Consider the following 23,483-nt stretch of genomic DNA (forward strand, 5'->3'; position numbering starts at 1 on the left):
ATGCCATTTTTCAAAACTGTTCTAAGCTTTTTTGAAATCTGCTTCTGTAGCACAGGATGGACGTGTGGGTAAGGCCCTGGGTTGGGACTCAGGAAATCTAGGTTCAGTTCCCAGCCCTTCTGCTGATTCCTTTGTGACCTTGGGCAAGTCTCTCAACTGTTTTGTGCCTTTGTTTCCACAGTAATAATGCCCTACTGCCTCATATGTTCCCTGCTCGAAGAATGACAGCCGCTTTCTTTCCTTCCGTGTGTAAACACAACAAACTATTCTCAGTTTCATTTTTCTTGTACGTGTTTCTGATTATCCCTGACACAGGAAATCTCTGTTGAAACAGTGTAGTTCTAACTAGCTGTGAGGAGACACTTCCCCCACTCTGTGCCTTTTCAAAAGCCCTTGCTGATTAGATACAGACACCTTTGAGCATCTGCTCAGGACCCATTTGAGGGAACTTGCTTGGTTTCATAATGAAGTGAAAGTTTTACCATCTGCAATTTCTCCAGCTCAATTCCAGCCAAATGTCAGCTGAAATGTAGACAGGCCAGTTGAGTAACAGCTCAGCCCGTCAGCTTGAAATAAACTGCAGCAAGCGAGAGAGCTCCAGAAACGAACACACTCACTAGCCAAAGCAAACCCAACCTAACCCTTTGGCCAATATGGCTTTCATTAGGAATGCCAGGAAGACCCAGGTGGAAACAATGTCATGTAACATCTGCTGAGTGTTAACTATATTTCTGAGCTTCAAGAACAACTCCAGCAGAATAAAGAGATTAAACTTTGTGATGGGGGACATCAAAACTATCGGAATGAAAAATTGTGAGCCAGATCCTTCCCTCCATTCTGGTGGTGCAAAGGAATGGGAAAGCTAGCGTAACTGGCCATCTAGTGGTTCCCCCAGGATGAGGGAATTGCAGGAAAGCAACATAGCTGGCTCCTATGTCCCCCTGTGGAACGGGTATCTTGGGGTGTGGTCTGAGCTCTGGCAAGCCTTGGAAGCCCAGACAGACTTCTGGCAGCCATAGCCCCTGACACTGCTCTAAGATATATCAGGGTCAGGGCTAGCACAGAACCTGTGGAGGATCAGGAAGCCAGAAGCCATTGCTCCTGCTCAGTTTCATTCTCCTCTATTCAAAATAAAGGAGGAACAAAAAGCCAGAAGAGAACTACACCATAAGCTAGTACCCAACAAAAGCCAACCACTGCGTAGAGGGGAACAATTCAGCTGCATTTAACTGTTCGTGAACAAAGAGATATACAGGGAGAACAAGATTATTTGAGCATAAGCTTTCGTGAGCTACAGCTCACTTCATCGGATGCACAAGGCGTGTATTAATGGGAAATGGGAGGAGAAGGTTCAGAAGCTCACAATAGCCAGCTCAGATCTACAGTGATAGGCACCTTACAAGAACCTAGATAGACAGTTATCACTGGTCCCTGCCTATGATCCAGCACCAGTCCTGGCATGCATAATAAATCGCCATGCATGATCCAGAAATGTCACACCATGTTCCATTTTTCAAAGTCAGTAAGTTTTCCACATTAGAAAAAGACACCATGGTATGAAATCCTGGCCCCATTGAAGTAAATGGCAAAAGTTCCATTAATTTTAATGTGGCTAGGATTTGACCCCATAAATCCGCGTGTTTTTGGTCAGTGGATGCAGGTGCAGGGTTGGTAGTAAGGAGCAGTCTGCCAACTTTATTTTCATATGTGGCAGGGAACTGCTAGTTGCATGGTAGGATTTGCGCTTAGCAGACTGACTAGCATTCAGCTGACAGTTCACATCTGGCTTTCCCATACAGTGCACTTCTGTAAATAGCAATTGCACTGTAGATAAGAACTATGAACACTGGGATTCAGCCAGCTGTATATCTCAACATGCCTTTAACATGCGGACACGGGGTGCTTGCTCTGGATTCAGTCCCTGGTGAGAGAAGTCTAATTCAAGATGCCTTGCTGAGAACTTGAACTCGTCTCCTTTGCCCCAGAACATTTTTTAAAAAGTATTCTTATTCAGTTGGTGTCATTTCTTGTTCTGACCTGAGTCTTTCCAGTTTCCATGTCTAGCTTCCGCATGCTTTTCCTGCTGTGAAATCGCTCACACAGCCAAGGTTCTTAGCACTGTTCCAGAAGCTAGATGGGCATTTACAACTAATTCCCTTTAGTGAGCTCTGCCCTTCAGAGATTCCCTCAGAACACAGCCTGGCAGATGTGCCAAGGCACTTCATGTTCTTGGGCAGCCCTCCCTTTAAAGTGCCATTTCCATTCTCCGGCTTGTCCTGTGCTCTGAGCTTTCTCTAGTGGATTAGATTCTGAAATCCCTTTCTGTCCTCACTCCAATTTGATAACATGTAACTTGCTCAACCCTAGAAGGGGCGGGGGACGGGACAACACACACACACACCACATTTCTGGCTCTAATGAGCAAGATGGCTCTGTTCTAAAGAAAGCCCTTTTCTGGGAAAGCATGCAATTAAGTTATTCCTTGTATTGCATTTCCAGTATTGCCTTGACAACTGCAAGCATTTTCCTTAACACTTCTCACAGCATTGTGTGTCCATTGTAAGAGACCATCGGTGGGAGGAAGGGGACAACCCTCCCCCCATTGCAGTACAATGGGTCCAGGACGCACAAAAGGTCCAGATCTAGGAGATAAGGTGGCAAATTAGGTTGTAGTCAGTTTAATCTGAAAGTTTTGCAATGGGATTGTATTCTAACAAGCAGAGCTCTGGGGTATCTAGACACCTTTTCTCAGTTGACCTATTGTGAATCTTTGTATCTTACTGATTAAGACACACTGATCTCTATGTACAATCTCTCTGTGTGAGAAATGACAAGGCAGCCATGAGCCCATGTTTCCCAGCAGGCACTACAGGTAATTGTTCTAATGCTGCTAATGCTGCCTTTAAGAAAGGGAATTAAGACTGCAGAGCTCCTGGGAGGTTGGCCACAGGAGTGGGCCACATGTGAGCTCAGGGCCATTGATAAGGTTCTGCAGATAATAGACCTGCACAGTGTAGGCACTTCACGTTGATGTTGAATGGTGCAGTCACAGAAAGCTTTTCAACAGCAGAGACATGCTGACAGAATCATGCTGTTTACACAATGGTGAGATTTGTTTTTTCCCTTTAAAAATAGGGGACTTCGATTTATCTGACTACTTTGACACCCCACTGGAGACTACAACAAAACCAGGAAAGGCAACCACTAAACCCTATCCAAAGAAGCCAGGTAATACCGCATTCCCTGAGGCACTGTAGGAATGCATACAGACCATCCCACTGCTCAAGATTCCTCTCTGGGGTGTGAATGAAGGAAACTGCTTGTCAGTGTAACCATAAGAAGCATTGCCTAGTGTTTTGAGCACAGGACTCAGAGCAAGGAGACCTGGCTCGCACAAACACTTATTGTGTTATCACTTAATCTGTAAAATGCTGGCATTGGAGTCCTACCTAGAAGGGGGATGGAGACTTAGTTTTAGTGTCCGTACAGTGCTTTGGGGCCATGACTGAGTCCTTTCTGGCTATTAAAACACCCTTACAAGAGAGATTTAGTAATGCACAATATTAACCATTGGATAATCTTTTTAACTAAGTGTGGTAGTCCCTCCTCATTGGGCAGAAGATAATGGATATTCCAGCACTGAATGCAACTCACATTGGAATCTAATCTCTACTGATGGAGTGCCCATATACTATAATCATCATCATTATACTCTGGGTGACAAAAGTGCACAGTACAGTAACTCCTCACTTAAAGTCGTCCCGGTTAACATTGTTACGTTGCTGATCAATTAGAGAACACACTCATTTAAAGTTGTGCAATGCTCCCTTATAACGTTGTTTGGCAGCCGCCTGCTTTGTCCACTGCTTGCAGAAAAAGCAGCCCGTTGGAGCTAGCTGGTGGGGGCTTGGAACCAGGGTGGACCGGCAGCCCTCCTATCAGCTCCCTGCTCCCCTAAGTTCCCTGTGGGGCAGCCGTCCAGCAGGCTATCAATTGCTGGGCAGTTCAGCTGTCCCTCTCCCCTCTGCCGTGTGCTGCTCCTGCCCTCTGCCTTGGAGCTGCTCCCCGAGCCTCCTGCTTGTTGTGCAGCTGGGGTGGTGGTGGGGGGGGGAGAAGAAGGGTGCTAATGTCAGGATGTTCCCCTCCCCCCTGTCCCCCGTTTATCCCATCTCCATAGAGCGGGGTGGGAGGGACACGACAGGGCTCAGGACGGAGGGAGCTTGCTGGCAGCAGTTGCTGTCTCAACTTGCTGATCTACTTAAAAGGGCAGTGTACTTAGAGTGGCATGAGCATACTTAAAGGGGCAATGCGCATGTCTCTCTCACACACACACACGGTGTATGTCTCTGTCTCTCTCTGCCATGCTGTCTCCCCTCCCTCCATTCTTGCTGCCTTGTAGAGTGTGAGGCTATATTAACAATGTGTTAACCCTTGAGGGCTCAGCTGAGTTCATCATTTAGCAGAAAGGCATTCCCTGGGAAATATCCCACCTTCTGACTCTGCCACCTCAACCAAGCTTCACAATCATCATTGCTGTGTACAGTATTAAATTGTTAATTATATATATATATACACACACACACACACACACACACACACACACACACAGAGTATAAGTTTTAAATAAATAAAATATAGTCTTTTGTCTGGCAAAAAATTTTTCCCTGGAACCTAACCCTCCCCTATTTACATTAATTCTTATGGGGAAATGGGATTCTCTTAACATTGTTTTGCTTAAAGTAGCATTTTTCCGGAACATAACTACAACGTTAAGTGAGGAGTTACTGAATTGCTAATGAGCCAAACTAGAACTAGCCAAACTCCTCTGGAGTTTAAAATGAGCCTCCCTTACCCATTCCCAGAATTCATAGAAGGAGTGATGTATGCAACAACAACAGTCCTGTGATACTCAGCAGTGTCCTCAGACCTTAGCAATTACAGCCATCATGGCATGTGTTCTAATAGACATACGTACCAGTGTGTTCTGTGCACATGGGTACTTGAAGGTAGCTCCGCAGAACGGATTGCAGGGAGGAGTGTCTGCTAATCTCAAGTGAGCAAACCCCAGAGCACTGGAGCTATGGGAGGGTCCTAACTTTGTAGCACAGGCCCATGGTTTGTACTAGCACCCCTCTCCCCCAGTCTGATGTGCTGGAGCTACAAAGGCCTGCTAGGTGGTGGGCTTTTGTAATGTAACTTTGTTGTGGTCTTGTTCCTTCAGATGATATTAGTTTATGGGATGTGATCCACACCACCACAACCAAGAAGCCAAAAACCACCAAGGCCCCACCCAAAAAGAATCCAGGTAAGTGCTAGTTCTTGAGTGGTACATGGGGCATCAAGAGCTAGCTCCAAAGGAGGAGAAGCTAGCAGTGCACAAACTGGAGAAATGGTGGAAGCCACAACCTCTCCCAGCAATCACCTTCCGCCTCACTTATACCCAGCCCCTTTTATTTTCATCCTATTTTTATTTTGTTCATTCAATAGTCCTGGAAAGTAGGGGGTCTGGTGTATCCACCTTTACCCCATGGACACTCTGAGCTGGTCCTGGCTGGGTAGCTCAAGCAGCACTTCTCTGGTAGCACCAGCTACTTTGGAAGAGTTACTTTGCGTTTTAAAACAAAACTAACAAATTGTATATAGCCCTGACTGCTGTGAAGAAAACATTCCAGCCGTAAAGCAATGAAGTGCTGTTTCAGGTGCCCCACTGAAGTCAGTGGAGACGTCAGTGGAGTTGTACCTGGTTACTCCAGCAGTGAATTTAGTTTCAAGATTCTAGACAGATAATCTGAAACATTATTGTCGCTGAGACTTTCTCCCATGCGTTTCAATGAGGTGTTGACTCTGGAACCTAATGGACACCAAGCACTATTTCTTAGCTAATCATTTTGCCAGGCGATGTGGGCAGAGTTTTGGTGATTTTAAATCTTGCTCTGCTTTGAGAGAACAATCTTACTTTCCCGCCAGTGAAAGAGTCAAGAAATTCAATTAGCTCAGTTACATTTGTGCAGTAGTCATTTAATAAACACAGTAAGAGGCTGTTCTCTGTTTAAACTTAAATTCTCAGGATATACAGCAGTGTGTTTTCCCCCATTACTGACTATTTCAGTCAGAAAAGGTGCATCTCAGAAAATACTTCCTTTCCCTTTAAGATTCCCCCCTCCACCTTATTTCCACACTCTGAACACATAGAATTGTCTATTTCGTTCTGCCCTTTTCTCTCCTGCTTGATTTATATGATTTCCTGGCATTTGATCCACTATGCAAGACAATTTCTGCAAGAAGAACATGACATTTATCACAACACCAGCATGAGAGCACAAAACCAAATGAATTGCAAATATCTCCCATGATAGAGTGACCAGACAGCAAGTGTGAAAAATCGGGACAGGGGGTAGGGAGTAACAGGAGCCTATATAAGATACAGTCCCAAATATCGGAACTGTCCCTATAAAATCGGGACATCTGGTCACCCTATCCCATGATATTATATGATTAAACTGAAAAAAAAAAAAAAAAAGTCAGTTACTTCATCTTTCCCGTTGACACTGTCTGACAGGGTTGAGGATTTTCTTTCTTAAGAACCTTTGTCAGAACTAAGGGATTAGATCAAGGAGTGTTGAATTAAGTACCTTGGAACGCTTGGTCCAAGATAGTAACCACTATGGTATTTTATAGCAAAGGATCCTGCGGACTTTGACTTATCCGATGCACTAGATGATCAGAATGATGGGAAAGGCGGTGGGAAACCAAATGTAAAACCTGGTGAAGGTATGTAGATTAACTTTCTTACTCTGCTCTAGATCCTGCAGCGTAAAGCTGTTTATCCTTTTTCTTATGACTCGGGGGAATGCAAAACACAGTGGGGAAGAACAGAATAGACCCCCTGGGATGGCACCTCCCTTTCAGATGATTACGGTGGAGCCTGTGCTGATTTACATTAGATGAAGAACCCTTCCCATCCCTCCATCAAGTCACTATGTAGTTTTCATTGTTTAGTGCATCCTTTCATTTAAGCAATGAATTGCTGCAAATGACAAAGGCGGAGGAAGTGGAGAGATTTAAAGCTGCAAGAGCTGGAGATTGACTTTTTCAAAGCAGTAGTTTTTCCTCTAGCCTCATGTAAATTTATGGCATTTCCCTGACATTCCCTTAAACATGACAGGCCAAGTTATTCCCTTGGATAGAGTATACAAACTCGCCCTCCCCCTCTTTAGAATGGCACACACATACCTGAAGACCAAATAGGGCTCTGCAAATTCAGGTCTTTCTCCACTGAAGTCAATGGATCAAGTCCATAACAAAGGATCAAGCCCATAACAGAGGAAACATCTGTTATTGCAGAGTTAATTAAAGGGAGATAATATATTTTGTATTAAAGGACTTGCCTAGTTTTTCATTGGCTATTTACACATTTACGTATTTGTCCCCTTGTTTTATTTCTTATTTTCCCTCTGACTCATGAGCTCCTGGCAGGTCTGCTATGTTGTCTCTACCTGATAGTTTATTGGCTGAATGGTACATGCTCTTGTGACTCTTCGTCATTACCAAGACACAGAAATCCAGAGCAGTCTTAATTCCCAGCCCAATGTAGAATATGGGCTGGACTTAACTGGGATGGGAGGCCTCTTTCCATTCCCAAAATATTACAGGTGGAGACTCATTTGTCTGCAGTTATTGTTCCTTGAGCACCAATCTAGAAAAGACTTGCACAGCCTTTGCATAGAATACTACTGTACAGCTTGTGTAATTAATTAGATTTTATTAGCTAGGTGTCTTGCAAGTACTTAGATTTCAAGGTTTGTTTAAATATATTAGACTTGTTCAGGAAAATTTAAAGAGTCAGTGTGTCAGTACCAAGTATCAAAAGCTAGACGCTCTCATGGTAATGTATACCCAGTCTTAATCAGCATTGGTACAACTTACATTTTGGCCTCCATTCAATTTGTTAGTTTTGTTTTTAATCTTATTGCAAATCCTAAATCCATAAATGCTGTTTTCTGTGATCAGTTAATGAATAGAGAATCCTGTTCCAGGCTCGAAAGGTAAAGGTAGCCCTTCAAGAGGTGGAAAACAGGGTAAGGAGTCTTGTACTGGCTCCCAGCCGTACCTCTTTCCTTTTATGAATCTCAGCTTTCTGCCACGCGCTTTACTAAGCACTGAAAACTTCTGTTACTCCTCTTCTATCTGCAAAATAAATTGGGAATTTAATGGTTTGAATATCTACACTATTTTTCCTATTAATTCAGGACTGTCTTGTAGTTCTCCATTTCAATTTTGCATGTATTAAACTTATTTTCTCAGTGATTTTATCTCACCTACTTGTGTTAGAAATGTGTTCATGCACAGTCCTTCTGCTGGAGATACTACAGTAACACTTAAAAAAAAAAAAAAGCCAAATGTAGTAACATCCCATGATGAGAGGCCAGATACCCTTTTCTGTCAAGATCTGCTCAGTACAAGAGAGAGGTGGGGCTCTCAGGGAGTCGTTATGCTCTGCCCTTCACAGCCACATTGGTTAGAGCAGCCTAGGGGTTGTTCTAATCTATGTCAGTTGACAATAGTTCCTAAGGGACTGTACACCAGCTGAGAACTAGAGGAACACAGCAGCATTCCACCAGGGCTGGAATGGGGATAGTGTAACAACCTGCTGAAAGCTCCCTCTTGCCTCCAGCTCTTATTCCTTAAATAAAATGCCTGGAGTCTGGTTGAAGGTCTTTTTATGCTGCCCTTGTACATGAAGTCTGCTGACTATATGTTGTGAAATACAGACCTCGTGACCCTTAAAATTGGCTCCATATTTATTTTCATTAAACACGGTCTGTTGAGGTACTTTTAAGCAAGAGAGGTTTAATAAAGATCATCAACTGAAACAAGCAAGGAAGTTAAGTCCTGTTTGAGGGAGAAAATATTCCTTAAATATTGCCAAGCCTGTGGGATGCAATTTGGATGCTCAGTATGTGCTTGTAGCTTACATGTAATATTCTTAACTCTTCGAGGAAACCATCTGTTTTCCAGTTCCCATGTTGTACTTTTCAGGAGCCATCAGGACTAGATTCACAAGGGGGATTTAGGTGTTGTAATACTGAACAGTGCAGCGCCTAACTTAGAGCTTGTCTACCACTTCTACGTGTGGCGATTGATGCATCAGCGGTCGATTTATCATGTCTAGTGAAGACCTGCTAAATTGACTGTAGATCGCTCTCCCATCGACTCCTGTATGCCACCGGATTGAGAAGTAGCGTGGATCCCATGGTCAGTAGATATGAGCTACGTCGATTTGAGTTACGCTATTCATGTAACTCAAATTGCGTAGCTTAGATTAAATTTCCCTGTAGTGTAGACAAAGCCTTAGGAACCCAGATTCACAATCTCAAATTAAGTGCTCAGACTCCGCAAATAATGCACAGGGAGAGTTGGACACCTATCAAAAGAATTCACAGAATCCAGCATACTGAACAGGGAGCTGCCTAAGGTAGCCAATAGGAAATGAGGAGGAGGAGAGAATTGGGGCCTAAGCCCAACCCTTCAAGAGAGAGTTAAATGCCTAATACTGGATTCACTGCCATGAACCCTCTCCCGGAGTCCGGTGTCCGTCATTCAGTCTGTGCTCACAAAAAATGGTGGTGCTACCCTTCTATTCCATAGTCTAGTGGTTAGAGCACTTCTCTTGAGTGCAAGAGATCTGGGTTCACGTCCCTATTCTGTCTGGTTTGGAACAGGGATTTGAACCTAGGTGTCCCCTATCCCACGGAAGTACCCTGACCACTGGGTTATAGAATCATTCATTGTCCTTCTCTGTCCCAATGAATATTGAATTAATTATACAGAGTGGAACTTCAAGCAAAAGGGATTGAGACATCCCCACCCTAGTGGTCTGGGCACTCCCCTCTGGACTTTTGGATGAGGAGGCTGTTTCAGAGACAGCTCACTTACAATTGATTTTTGAGAGACTTTATGCACCTCTCCTATATAAATTATGCAGACCTGGTATGCCTGAAAGTGGGTTCCTCATTGCTCCATAGGAGACTTTTTCAATAGGCAGCCAGGGGTTGCACAAACCAGAATTGGTCCAGAGCCCATTTTGTACCAGCTGATACGAGTGCAATGAGAACCTTTCGGAAGAGCTACGGGCCTGACTTTTTCTAGGAGCTGAGCATTGGCCTTGCCCGCAAACAGCAGGTGCTCAAGACTTCTGCAAGGACTGAATCAAAGTGATTGAAGTCAGTGCCATTGACTTCAATGGGCTTTGGATCAGCCCAAAAATAAGGCCCTAGTGCCTAAGTTGGATAAAGCCAATGAAAGGCATCTGGGAGTAGATAGAGAAATTGCTGAACTAATCCTTTTGGCAGACCAGCTGTCCTCCCATTGCATGCTTGCCCCCCATGTCTTGTGGTTTCATACTAACCAGTATTGATATTTTCAGTTACTAGTTAAATGAGAAAATCTGCCCCTCTATGAATACAATTATGTACCAGACCCAAGCAAGTACTGCATGACTACCAATAGAAAGTATGAACAGACAATAGACCAGTGGGACTCTCTTAATCTCTGCCATTCCTGAACTTGGCGTACAGTGAAACGGTGAGATGTCCACACAGATGGGAGCTCTTCTTGAATTCAGAGTTGGGATACTTATGGAGTTCAGTTCAGAAGACAGACTGCACTTAAATTATATTATCTAGATAGAAGTGATGCAGGTCAAATGTGGCATTAAGTGAATAGCTGTGTAGTAGATGGTAGATTTGTAAGCAAGAGACACTGTCCCTTTTGCATGTCCCAGCAGATCTGTCAGTCCCAAAGCACAATGTGGGCACTGTCAGGGAAGTAACATTGCAGCAAGATGTCTAATTGCTGATGCTTATCAGATTCTCACCCTCTCCTACTCTCTACAAATACAACAGTGCCACCTGCAACCCTTCTGGATGGTTTTGCAGAGAGCTTTCTGGTTACCAGGGTTAGTAGATATAGCTGAACTACTCAATAAAAGGCCTTGAATATGTAACATATTGCAATATCTAAGTTACAGGAAGTCAGCACATCTTGTTTGCGGTTTTTTTTGTTTGTTTGTTTGTTTTAGCATTTTCAGATGACGATCTGGCTGGGGTTCTGGACGATGGGGAGTACCGTCCTGATAAGAAGAAAGGTAGGTCTTTACACTCTGCTGACCAAGTCCATTATAGTTTGTTTATACCCCAGGTCAGTTAATACACAGTATGACCCTTCCATTTGGAGACTAGGAATGGTGATAGAACTGAGATAGAGGGTGTAGTGAGTGGACAGACTGGTATTTCATCGTTATTTACATTGTGGTAGCGTTTACATGCGCCGATGAGGATCAGAGTCCCATTGTGCTAGGTGCGGTAATAGATCTTTTAAATATTGCTACAGCATTCATTTTCATTTGTTTGTGAGAGAAACAAAGTGAAGTCAATCTAAATCCAGAATAACTAGTCTCAAAAGACATAAGATGGATTCATTTATCAGTTCTTTCATTGTTGTTACTATGTTAAGCAACACAATGGCCTAGGTATTAATTTATGCTCAGGTACCATGGTGTATTCATGCCGGATATAATTACCTGCACTGTGTGCTATAGTCACCTATAATTACATCTGCAGTGTCTGGTTATAGTCCCCAAATCATCTGTTTTCCATGATGTGGCTGCTACCAGTATGGATGAATCTGTCATTCAGCAGCTGGCAGCCAAATCCAGGTGCAAGACTTTCACACCCACTTCCACCCCCCAGCCTTCCCCAGTTCTCTTGCTCCACTGAAAGCAGTTGTAATATAATCTGAGCAGCTAATCTAGTATAGCACCCTGCGCAAAAGGCAGTGGAGAAATTGGAGCGGAAAATGAGACTGATAAGGAGTCACGTGCGTAAATTCTTGTACTTAAATCACTGCAGTAGAGCCTTGCATCACTAACAGACAACACAAGCGAGTCCTGGTCCTTGAGCTAAGAGATGTGGGTGGAAACAGAGACTAGGATCAAGCACCATGCTAAGGCCTTTCATGGAACGGAGATGGAAAAGCATTACTGCCAGCAAGGCTTATAGAAAGTTGATGGGGAGGTAGTTTCAGAAGCTGAAAACTTCTGCAGTGAGACTTTCCAGAAAGGCATGTGACTCCTTTTTGAATCTTCTGCTCCCAATAGAACTAGCCTGAAGCTAGGAAATTTGCCAAAGGAGAAGTGTATTATGGCCACGGGGAAAGACCATGGCTTGCTCTGGCAAAGAGGCACATTAGCTTCATCCCAGCAAAGCAAAGGAGAGAGGAACGCAGGGTATCTGCAGCCTTTATGGCCTCCAAGACCAGGGGAAGTTTTAGGAATGCAAGGAAGAGAAACCTATGCAGATGAATTTGTTCCCTTATTAGCACTGTGTCCTGTATGGATGCCATCGATTGCAGTACAGGAGGGAAGAGCAGCTCTGCTGATAAAGGATGCCACCCTAAGCTTGTCCACAGGTCACTTCAGCCACCTCTCCTTTGTGGCATGATTCCAGAGTAGCCTTTTTAACGTGAATCTGGATTACCCACCGAGACATTGGAGGAGGAAAATGGCAAGGAACAAACTTGTAGCCCACTGGCAGGAAGGAGAAAACCTTTGGACCATTAGTTTCTTTAACTCCAAAAACAGTTACAATTTATGACTTAGCTCCCCCTCCCCCATTGCCCCCAACTAATTAGTTTCGTTAATTAGCTTTAAGTTATTTGAGGAGTGATTATTTTATTTTTAATGGATATCAACTAAACTTCCAAAAGTTGCATTTTACCAGATAGCATCTTCCTTCTAGGATGAACCCCAAGCAATGACCTACTGTCAGAATGTGCTCTTGCTCCTGTTGAAGTCAATGTTCCTTAATGTCAGCAGGTGTTGGGTGAGGCCTTCTTCATCAGTTAGGAAGTACTGGTTTCACCTATGGGTTGGAAAGTCCTCTGAGGAATGATCCAACTTCTAGTGTAGTCAAGGACAAGAGTCCCACAGCATTGGGAACTGGTTTGGGGAATTGGCTTTCATGACTAGTATTTTGAAAATACAGACATTTTGCCTCTCATGGTAGAAAAGATAAAAGTTTCCCTCAACTTTCTACCACTCACTACTGGTTATTGAGAGTTAAGATGAAGACATCAGGCTGCATGTTTGTGAAGATCCACAATATTAAAATAGGGAAATTCAAAAGATGAATACCACCAGCCCAGTCAACAAACTGCGCTAAAGACAAACTGCATTGGAGTAATTAATATTATGCTGACCCGCTTCCATAAATTCAAGATTTATTTAGAGTGATTTAACTGTAGATTTTGGAGGGAACTTTTCCTCCTAACCCTGTTTCTCCAGGGAAAGCAGGGGGTTTAAATAGGTGTCAGGCGAAGTAGAGATTGCTTGGCATTATGGAGCTTAGTTGCACATTTTTCTATTGACAGTGCAAGTGTGCCGTGTGATTCCATACAGCATGTCAGTTATCAGCCCTTTGTCGTCACTTCGCAAACCATTGCTTAGTACAGGAATAGGATATAGAGAGCTCATCTGCCCTACAGAAAGGACTACCCACTTAAGGCGGCTCCTCTGATAATATGTATGATGTCTTAAGTCTTCACAACAAAAGCAAAGAGAAAGGAGAGGAAGAGTCATCAAATCCCTGGAACTGATCCCACTTTATGGCGAAAGAATGAATAGGCCTGGCAAGCCAGGTTCTGGTTCTGAGCTATGGTCTGTGGCACAGGTCCCATTGTACCGAAGTGCATCCTGAATAAAGGTCACTGCTTCACAGTTTGTAGAAGATGCAATAAAACAACAAGGATCATCACAGCTGGGATTCTCTGCTGGAATGTGAGAATTCTCACCAGGATTCCTGCCTGGGTACTGAATCATGTCACTGGTTTGGCTCCGACTGGAATAAACGAATGTGAGAGTCTACTCATTTTGGTATAAATGCCTGCTAAATACAGCTTGTCAAATCTCTGAGCAGCTGCTATGGGCCCAATTCTGCAAGGTGCTGAACACTCTGAGCTCCCATTGGAGGCAATGAGGCTTTAGGGTACTCAGACCTTGGTAGGACTAGGTTCTGCTGCATGTACCTATGTCAGTGTGGGGACCTAATTAATCCTTGGAAAAAGGGGGAAGCCACTTAGCTCTTCATACCTCCAGCCAGATCTTCTCCTTTGACTAGAGATTTACGGCCCCAGTGTAGTGTCAGACTTTGGCCCCACTGAGCCAGTAATTATTACACTCATGTGCATCACACACACACTGCCCTCTTCCCACCCGCATTGCACACGTGCATAACTCATAGTGCCTTAGTTCTCAGAACATAAGAAAATGGAGGTACCATGAAACAGAGGTGTGAGGCTGATTAATGGGCTGAACTGTTTTAAGTCAGCCTGTCACCAGAGGGGTGGAGTAGAACAGAGAGTGATCAGTTCCTGCATGCCCCTTCCCCTGTGTATACATTTTCAAGCTGCGTGTGTTGCAGGCATCTCTCATTATGCAGGTCCCTCTTTCATCGCCCGCCCACAGCCTGGCACCAAAAAGCCTTTATTGGAGTGACCCTGGCGTTGTCTCAAAGGAAGCCGGGATTTCTAGACTCAAGTGCAGATACACATAAATGAAGCCACAAGCAATTGTAAAGCCTGCCTTTGATGGCACAGCTCTAAATTTATAATCAATTCCACTTACAGCCTAACACAGTGTTACTGAGCCAGCAGCTGTTTAATTAAATACGAGGGTTACCTTAGTGTGCAGGTTTACAGTCATACAACAGCATGTTCTGTACTGCAGCTTTCCTGCAAATGTTACCCCCTACTCCCACCCATCACCGACACTGAGAAAATCATTAAAGTCACAGTAGGATCATGAAGGTGGCTGTCAGCTTGAGGATCCTGGGCCAGGCTGGCAGCCCTTTACCCTGCTGTGCTAGGAGATGGTAGTAAGAAAGTACTACCCCGCTCTTCTCCTCTCTGTGACTGTCTTCACTGCCAAGACAGGTGTGTTTTCAGCCAGGGCAACTCATGCACATAAAACCTTAATGGAGACATGGCACCTGTGGCTTTACCATGAGGTCAGCCTCGCCTAGCTGCCGCTCAGTAAACACTACAGGACCACGTCTCCACTAGGATTGTGCAGCAAAGTCACTACTGTATGCTACTTTTCCCACAGTTTGTCAGAGTGAAGACAGCCTACATTGGCTCTGCCAGCCGTAGCACAGCAAGGTAGCTGTGTCTGCGTGTGGGCTGTGCTTTCACTAGCGGCTGGTTTGTTGAGAGAAGGCGGAGCGGGTGTGTGTGGGGGTGTCTCCTCCATGCATGCTACACAGGTTCAGCAGAGGAGCCAGCGCAAGCAGTTGGCGGGGTGGGGAGCGGTTTGTGCTGGGGAGCAAGCACCAGGCATCTGCCCCCCAGAGCAGCTGCTGGCATCGCCGCAGTGCCTGATACCTGCCTGTCCACCAGAGCCAGTGCAGCAGGGCTGCGGTGACAGCAGAGCACCCTGCTGCCCGCTCTGCCCCCATTGCCCTGGCACGAAAGGGCTTGGTGCTGCAGGGCGAGGACTAAGTAGGTGACAGGCTGGCAACTGGGCCTGGCCTATTTTTCTCAGCCTGGTTTCAATTCCTCTCTCATTCTCGGTCTCCTCTCCTCCTCCCCCCAACTCCGCCTGCCTGTCCCATTGTGTCTTTCTGTCCCAGGTTCTCTTGTCCACATGTCTCGGGGTGGGGGTTGGCTCCGCGGGGACAGGGACACAAAAGAGCAAACTGGTCTGGTCCTGGGTCTCTAAGGGCACATCTACGCTTCAAAATTGTCGCTTTAACCTATGTCGGCATGCAGCCACCACAGTAATTACATCGCTTGTGCGTGTCTACACTTCGCTCTGTGTGTCGGCGGTGCAGGTCCTCACCGGGAGCCCTTGCACTGACGGCACTCAGCGTGGGGCGTTGTGGGATGGCTTCTAAAAGCCAGCAACAGTGGCTGTAACCAAGGCAGTGTCGTTGACCTAACTACGTAGACACTGACTCGGCGCCGCTCGTGGGCGGAGTCAAGTCAGTGTAGCGGGCGAGTTATGTCCACGGGAGCGAAATTCTAGTGTAGATGTTTACAGAGTTAGGTTGATGTAAGCAGTTTCTAACTCTAGTGAAGACCAGGGCATAGTCTGTACTCAAGAGCCGCGTTGGCTGGCTGGCCGCTTCCGGAACAGGGGAGCTTTCAGAGAGCCCAGCCACTGTTTTATGTGCAGCTCTAGGATGCATTTGCAGTGTGGGGGGAGTGGAGCGAGTCCACCTTTCTCCCACCCTGGGTGGGGCAGGCTGCAGGGCGCAGCTGTGGGTTACAGCAGTGGATTCAGTCAGGTGATGGGGGGCAGACCTGAGGCCCTCGCATGAGGAAAAGCACTGCTGTTGGCTTTGATCCCCAACAGGCCCCAATGAATGTGGATCCCATCCTGGCAGCATCAGCCCTAATGACCCTTGTCTTTCTTTCAGGTGGCAGCGACTACGATGCAGGTAGGTAGTGGCGCACAGAAGCCCAGCTCCATTCAGCCCCAGACCGACCGTGCTACCACAGCATCTCTGAGCGATGGACACGCATGAACACCCACCCCCTGCCCACCACATTTCCCAGACTAGTTTGCTTGAGAGGCTACGGATGATAAATCCTGGCCAGTCTTAGAGTCTGCAGAATAGCCCAGGTGACCTGGGGGAAGGGAGAGAACAGCTAGACCCGGGAGATAATCATTTTGGACCCTGAGACGTATTTAAGCACATCTGCTCCTCTGCTTTGTAGGCACCACCGCCGAGACTGGGACAATAGCAGGAATAGCCAGTGCTCTTGCCATGGCATTGATCGGTGCTGTCTCTAGTTACATTTCCTATCAGCAAAAGAAGTTTTGCTTCAGCATACAACGTAAGTGGTTCAAACACTCTGAGCAGAGCACAGAGCCTGCTGGGGAAAGAGGAGGAAAGCCCCTTGGAGGGGGATGGTGCTCAGGACAGTCCTGAGCACCTCGCCTGAGGGTCCACATGGGGTGCAGCGACCCTCCCTCTTTCTGTGCAAGAGAAGGGGGCTGCGGCCCCCGGGGAGAACCCTCCAGGGATTTGCCGTGGGACAGCCCCACTAGGAATCCTCTGAGACGTTAACGCACCCTGAGGCTGCAGTAATCTCAGGGCTGTGGTACCCACCTTGCACGGGAGTTCCAGCAGCATCAGCTCATGGGAGTGATGGTGCTGCTTGGCTGTGTACCTAGCCAGGAGGCCCAAATTGTTTGTCAGCCCCTGCTGCGGCTCTCCATGCTAGGTAGCTAAAAGACCCAGGGTTTGTGGGAAGGGGCTTCCCTCATTACACTGGAGATGGGTGGGGGAAAGGCAGGAGTGGGGAGCAGAGGCAACACGAGAGGGTCTATGCAGGAAGCAAGCCTCTGTGCATAATTGGTGAGATACACCCAAGGCCTCCTCCACAATCTCTCTGTGGCATGGCATCAGGAGCCGAGCTGTACCTTGGGAAGTTCAGGAACAAGAAGAGTGGTGGGGTAGACTGGATACTATTATTGTCTGAAATGTTATTATTGTCTGAAATTATCCCTGTGGAGGGGGAGAGGACACCTCCCCACCCCACAAACCTGGCTCACTAGCAGGCAGAGGAATTTTGTAAGGATAAAGCATTCATTTTAAATTGAAACAGCATGTATCAGCTCCAGCTCTTGCAAGGGGCGGCTTTGTTCCACCCCATGCAGGAACTCTGGATCTGAAGGGTTTTTTTCTTATAACATTAACCATTTAATTGACCAAACTATTCAAACCCACCATTTGATAAAGGTAGCAGCTCCTCCAGCAGCTACACCCCTCGCCAGTGTAAATGAGGGGACTCAGCTGCTCCCTTGCCTCTGCACATGGAATTATTGACTGAACACGCACACACATTAGTCCTGACTCAATTGCAGGATACCAGCATAAGCCAAACAGCCAGAAGTTTCTTCCAGCTTAAAATGATGGCTCTACAGCATTTCATTACAGTCTAAGACTATCTTGGGGTAGAATCTGTCCAGACTGTAGTGTCCAATGAATGACGTAGGAACATACCATGGACTGAGGAATAAGAAAGAGTAAATATAACTGGAACTGAAAACTTACCAGTAGGTAGAGAAGGGAGATACAGCAAGCAGCAGCTGATTCCAAAATGGCCTCTGTCATATTTAAAGGACTAGCCCCAGAAAGGCATGCTGGGAAAAAGAAGTTCCTATAAAAGGAAAAAGCCTGTAGTGGGAGTCATAAAGGAAGTAGTTATAGCAGTATTGCTTGCCACGTAATTGTATTTAATAGCCTCCAGTTCTTCCTCCTTTCAGGCATCTGTTCGTATAGTCCAGTTGTAAAGATTGCCTTTCAAAATAAACGTTTCCATTCTTTTCCCATGGGGAAAATAATAAATGTAGCAAGCCAGCAGTCGCAAGCAACCCTACAAAAAAAGCAAAGCGGAAGGAGACGATTTCAGGGGGGAAATGGATTACACTTCAACACCTTCTGTTTCTGTAAAGCATCTTTATTGTGAACACTTCACAGTATTAGGGCCTGATCCTGTAAGTTCCTTCATCTGGACAGACTTTTCAGGATCTGCTCCTTAGCTAACACAGTTGTAGAGTTAAGTAATAGCAGCGAGCAACGTACCGAGATGTAGCTACTGGGGTGGGGGGCAGGGGAATATAGGTTAACTTTGCAATGAGGTTTGGAAAGAAGCTATTGCTGTCCAGAAGGCAGTTGCACCAAGCACAGCTAGGTTGTCGGGAAGGGGCTTGCACTGCACAGGTGGAGGAAGGAGAGGAGACAAGGTCACTGAGAGAATGGGGAGGTCCATGGAGGACATTGAAATACGTGGGGGATTCTGAAAGGGATGCAGCTGTCTCTGAGGCTGGGCAGGCGAGTTCCTTTGTTTGTGAGAGAGAGGGTGAGCTGCAGCATTCTGCAGCTGCTGGAGACCTAGGAATGGGAGATGGTAAAGGACAGAGATGCAGAATCCAAGGCAAGAGGTGGCAAGAGCCTGGCCTAGGCAACAGTTCTCAAACCCTTCCATAGTGTGAGTCACAGGAGTGGGTGTTTGTATGCACCTGTCCGGCCCCTGACCCGCCTCCCTCTCCCACTCCGTCATGTAACATCCCCACAGCAGTTGTGTACATAGAGAAGAGCACTGGGGAAAGTGCTTGGTGTAGTTTTAGTAGCTGTCTTTAATGTGATGTAGCAACTGGACTGAGCCTAACCACCTGTGGGCTGACTTTTGAACACTGGTAGTCTGGAGCCCACAGGGTGGGACTCGCTGCCCCGGGGCTTCCAAGGAGTTATTATAAATAGCCAGAAAAGCTAATTTAAAATTCATCAGCTAAAATCCCTTGAGTGTCTCCTTCACTTATTGGGGCAGAAACTTATACTGAAACAATGCTATTTTCCTGGCTGGGGCTTCAACAAACAGGTGAGAGTTTTGGAAAATTAGATCAGCAGGAAAAGTCGAATGAATGTGTTAGAATAAAATGCCCTTGTTTGTCCCCCCCCCCCCACCATTTAAATGATATTTTGGAAAGAATAAATAATAAAAAAAGGAGCTTTGATAAAAGGGAAGCCGAAAGAAGCAAAGCCCAGAAAGGCAGCAGGAAATTAAAGATAATTATAAAGGAGGATTAATTTAAGCCATCAGACATGGCATGCTGGGATAATGTCAGGCCTTAGATGCATTGCAATGAATGACGGAAATCTGAGAGCAGTCAGCTGCGGCAGAACTGGCGTTTTATTGAAAAACATAAATTGTGTTTGGTGTTATCCCAGCAAAACACATGTCTTGGGGGAAGCTGCTGTGCTATGGAATGACCATGTGCTGGTAGCACAAAGGAACACTAGGCTGTTTGTCTGTGTGTGTCTCTCTGCCCGTCCAGTGGTGAGGGGGGTGGGCTCAGTTTGCATTTTTGATCTCATTTGGACTGGAACATTCATACACTCATGTTTTTATCAATGACTCATGCAAAGTTTTCCCCATATCCTTTACCCCTTTCTGTCCTTTAACATCCATCACCTTGGTATTTAGGCGCATCAAGATGTCTTAGGAGAGTTCTGACAGGATATAGTCAAGCAGAGCAATGTTGGTATTTCTGTGCTACTGAGCAGTTACATGGGAAAACTCCACACATACTGGTCACGCTTATCGAGAGGCGACTGAGAGTAAGGCTGGGAATTTCAAAGAAGCCTAAGGGAATTAGGTGCCATACCCCCAATGGGAGCTGGGCACCTGGCTCCATTGAAAAGCACCACCTGCATTGTTCGCAGCCCTCTCTTTCACCATTTGGAGCAAGGCCTTTCTTTCGCCAGCACACTGCACTTGTACAGCTTCCTGTCCACACGGGGCCTGAGACAGAGAGCCCGCAATTCCCATTGAAGCAAATAGGAGGAAAGGAGGTTGCTCTGCAGTGACAGGTTCAGACTCTATTTCCCTGCCCCCTGTCCCCAGCCCCCTTGGTCATTGGTTTTCTAGTGATTCGCACCAATAGCAGTAATCACATTACACCTTCCATGGGAAGGGCTCAAAACGTGTCACATGCTTTGAGCCACCCTGTCAGCCAGTGACTGTTACCGGCAATGTACGCTATGGCATAGGAAGATTAATTGATTGGCTTAAGATCACACTGCAAGGCTGGGGTAGATCAAGGAACAGAAGGACCTAAGAGTCTTGTTTCCCAGGCCTCTGTGTTGACCCATGAGCGAATGCCCACTGCTCACCTGTGGGAGCTTTTATGTAGCTGCTTGGGCTAGTACTGACTTTAGCTGTGACTCACCTCCCATTACACACTGTGCTGTGTTATTCTGTAGCCCTCCTGCAGCAGCAGAGAAGAAAATGTTTACTTTGCTGGTAGCTCTTGTTCCCCTTTCCTACAGCTTGTGACCTGCTTTTCCCCAAAAAGCATTAAAAGAACACCCCTCCGCCCCCTGCGATGAATTAACTGTTCCCACAGAATCTAGAAACAAACATCCACACATAGTGGTAAGAGTGCCTTAGTTGTTTTCCATCGAGTGATAGGGAACTCACATACCTGATCATCCATTTGGTTTGGCAACTACTTCTATCTTCCTTAGTACCAGACCAGGTGTAAGGGTCCCATCCTATCTGCCAAGTTAGTGCATTTTGGCTTCCCCACGCCTGCAGTGTACATGCCTTCACCTTTTTAGCCATATTTCCGTTCACATCCATTTAATATGGTATAGTTTCTTTAGTGCTGGGTATACTATTACGCCTAATGGTGCATTTGTCCTTGCAACCTGCTCGGTGAGCTAGAGAAGTAATATATCCCCATTTTATAGACGGAGAATTGAGGCAGAGCGTGATTTAGGCACAAGAGTTCAGTGAGCATTAGGTGCCTAAATGCCTTAGAGATTCTGGGCCTAAATGTCTTGCCCGCCCCACCGCACATAGGGAGTCTGTGGAAAAGCTCAGCCTTAAACCCACATCTACATGGTGCAGGCCTGTGCCTTAACCATAAAACCATCCAGCCCTCAGCTGTGACAAGACTTTATCTCAGAGGCATTGGCCAGGCAGCCACTGCATGTCTGGTCTGGCACTGGGGAAGAACAGAGCTATGGGGTCTTTAAATGTTAGCTCTGCTCTGCTCTTACTGCCATGAGCATGTACTCTTGCTCACCGGCAGCAGACACTGAAATGTTTTTGTGTGTCCTGTTCCCTGCAGCCATTGCTTTCTGCCATTTGTAGTAATAGGCTAAATCCCATTTTCCTGACCCCCCACAAGTAGTCACGTCAACTTCATTATGACACAAGGGGAATAGAACTAGGCCAATAAAGAAGCTAGTTCCCCATACAGTGTCCGACAGGCCCCCAGAATCTACTTTTCCCGAAACTCCACGCCTCCGGGATCTACTGTCCCTTGTTGTCAGGGTGGCTAACCCTGATGTGGATTCAAACCATTGTTAAACAGCAGCCCAGGCATGCCTTTCACGTTCACCAGGGCGACCTCACTGTTGCTTTGCAATGACTCGGCCACTCCTAGCAGGCCCCGCTGAATTATTTTCCTACTCTGAATCCCAGGTGAGTGAGTCAAGCTGTTAGTTGCTGTATGTGACACCCCGTCTACACTAAGTACACAGTGTGACAGGCATAGATCCAGTTCCAATGAACAGGGTGGAGTAACACAACTATATATCCAGCCATGACTGTGCATCCACCCCACCACTGCATTGCGGGACCAGATGGCGAGTTGGTCCGCGTTGCCCAGCGGACGTGCAGAAGAAGCAGTGCTCTGGGATGTCCTGCCACAAGCACTGGGAGGGAGGAAGGCTGGCCAAACTGGTGACATAAGTATGGTTAAAACCAGCATTACAGCCTGATCCCAGCCTACATCATGTAATGACCATATTGTGCATGAACACAAATGACAGCAGTGCCCGGTTACAAACTGGGTGAAAGTTTATAATGCAGCCAGGGCCGTAGGGTGTAGCTTTGCTTGTTGTGTGAGTTGTGTTCCAGAGGCTGTGTTCTGTGGTAAGACTTCTTTGTTGTCATTCAAAGCTGCAGAGGGGCAAGGTAAAGCTGGCCTTGCATCTCCGCCCAGTTTGCTCTCCTGCTTAAGCCTTGAAATCCTCATTTTACCCTGTTCCCCCACCCACTGAGCATGTTTGGCAGTTTCCTCCCTTGCAACTCTGTTCCCAGTGCAAGCTGCTCAGTTCGACCGTCACCATTCAGCTGCAGGGGGATTGTTGCAGCGCTCTTATGGACTGCGCCTTAACTGAGCTTGTGTATAGTAGAAAAGCAAATCAGCCGTCTGAACGTGAAGTACGGGGGATAGGGCGGATGAAATAGTAGGAGTGCCTTCCTTAGACCAAAGATGAGCAGAACTAGGTGGGTAGCTAAGATCTCAGCAGGTCTCACATCACAGCAAAATCCTGTAAGGTGTGTGTACAACGTGTGTATATACACACACACACACATAGCTATAGAGCTGAATGACTAGGCCTAAAGAAAATATGCCGGTAAGTAACCCCTTCACTGCTAGACTTCCTGGGGTATTTCTTTGCTGGTAGTTGAAGGGGATGCTCCATTGAAATCAATGGAGCCCTTTGATATTGTAGGTAGGTGCTGCAGTACTGTCATGCCTCCGACCTACTCACGCAAGCACTGTGAATAAAAGGGCAGAAAGGCAAGAGTTGTGAAGTGCCAGGTTGGGATGGCTGGTTCCCCTCTGCCCTATACTGTATCTCTAGCCTGTTGAAAATTAGGAGAGCCTGGGCCAGACTGGTGGAAGTGAGCCCAGCTCCACTGAAGTCAAGGCCATTTAAATGGCTTATTGCCAATGGTGAGTTTGGCTCCCTCAGTTTATTCACAACAGTGCTTGGCTTCCCCACCCTACCTCAGCTCCCAGCCTGGCATGATGTGCTACTGAAACGAAGAGCCTTACTAATTGCTGCAAACTTTGAATACTTTTTTGCATTTAAAGCCTCAACTCCCACAAGTTTGGG

General features: G+C 46.2%; 1 protein-coding gene across 5 annotated transcripts in view; it reads left to right on the plus strand.

Annotated features, from left to right (window-relative positions):
* The window catches only part of CD99L2 (CD99 molecule like 2), an 85,914-nt gene that overhangs the window by 57,815 nt on the left and 4,616 nt on the right, over positions 1-23,483 (plus strand). Inside the window, exons 6-13 of one of the 5 annotated variants that reach the window (XR_012160616.1) lie at positions 3,136-3,228; positions 5,222-5,305; positions 6,679-6,771; positions 8,037-8,078; positions 11,081-11,146; positions 13,429-13,910; positions 16,473-16,493; positions 16,774-16,844. Coding sequence is in view for 3 of the 5 variants with exons in the window: in XM_073358346.1 (XP_073214447.1) it covers positions 3,136-3,228; positions 5,222-5,305; positions 6,679-6,771; positions 8,037-8,078; positions 11,081-11,146; positions 16,473-16,493; positions 16,774-16,893 (519 nt within the window). In the remaining 2 variants the exon portion in view is untranslated. Of the gene's footprint in view, positions 1-3,135; positions 3,229-5,221; positions 5,306-6,678; positions 6,772-8,036; positions 8,079-11,080; positions 11,147-13,428; positions 13,911-16,472; positions 16,494-16,773; positions 16,894-23,483 lie in introns of those variants that run through there. The other 4 variants (XR_012160617.1, XM_073358346.1, XM_073358347.1 and 1 more) reach the window with 4 other exon arrangements.

The sequence above is a fragment of the Lepidochelys kempii genome, chromosome 9 (assembly GCF_965140265.1).
Source record: "Lepidochelys kempii isolate rLepKem1 chromosome 9, rLepKem1.hap2, whole genome shotgun sequence".
Lineage (NCBI taxonomy): Eukaryota > Metazoa > Chordata > Testudines > Cheloniidae > Lepidochelys > Lepidochelys kempii.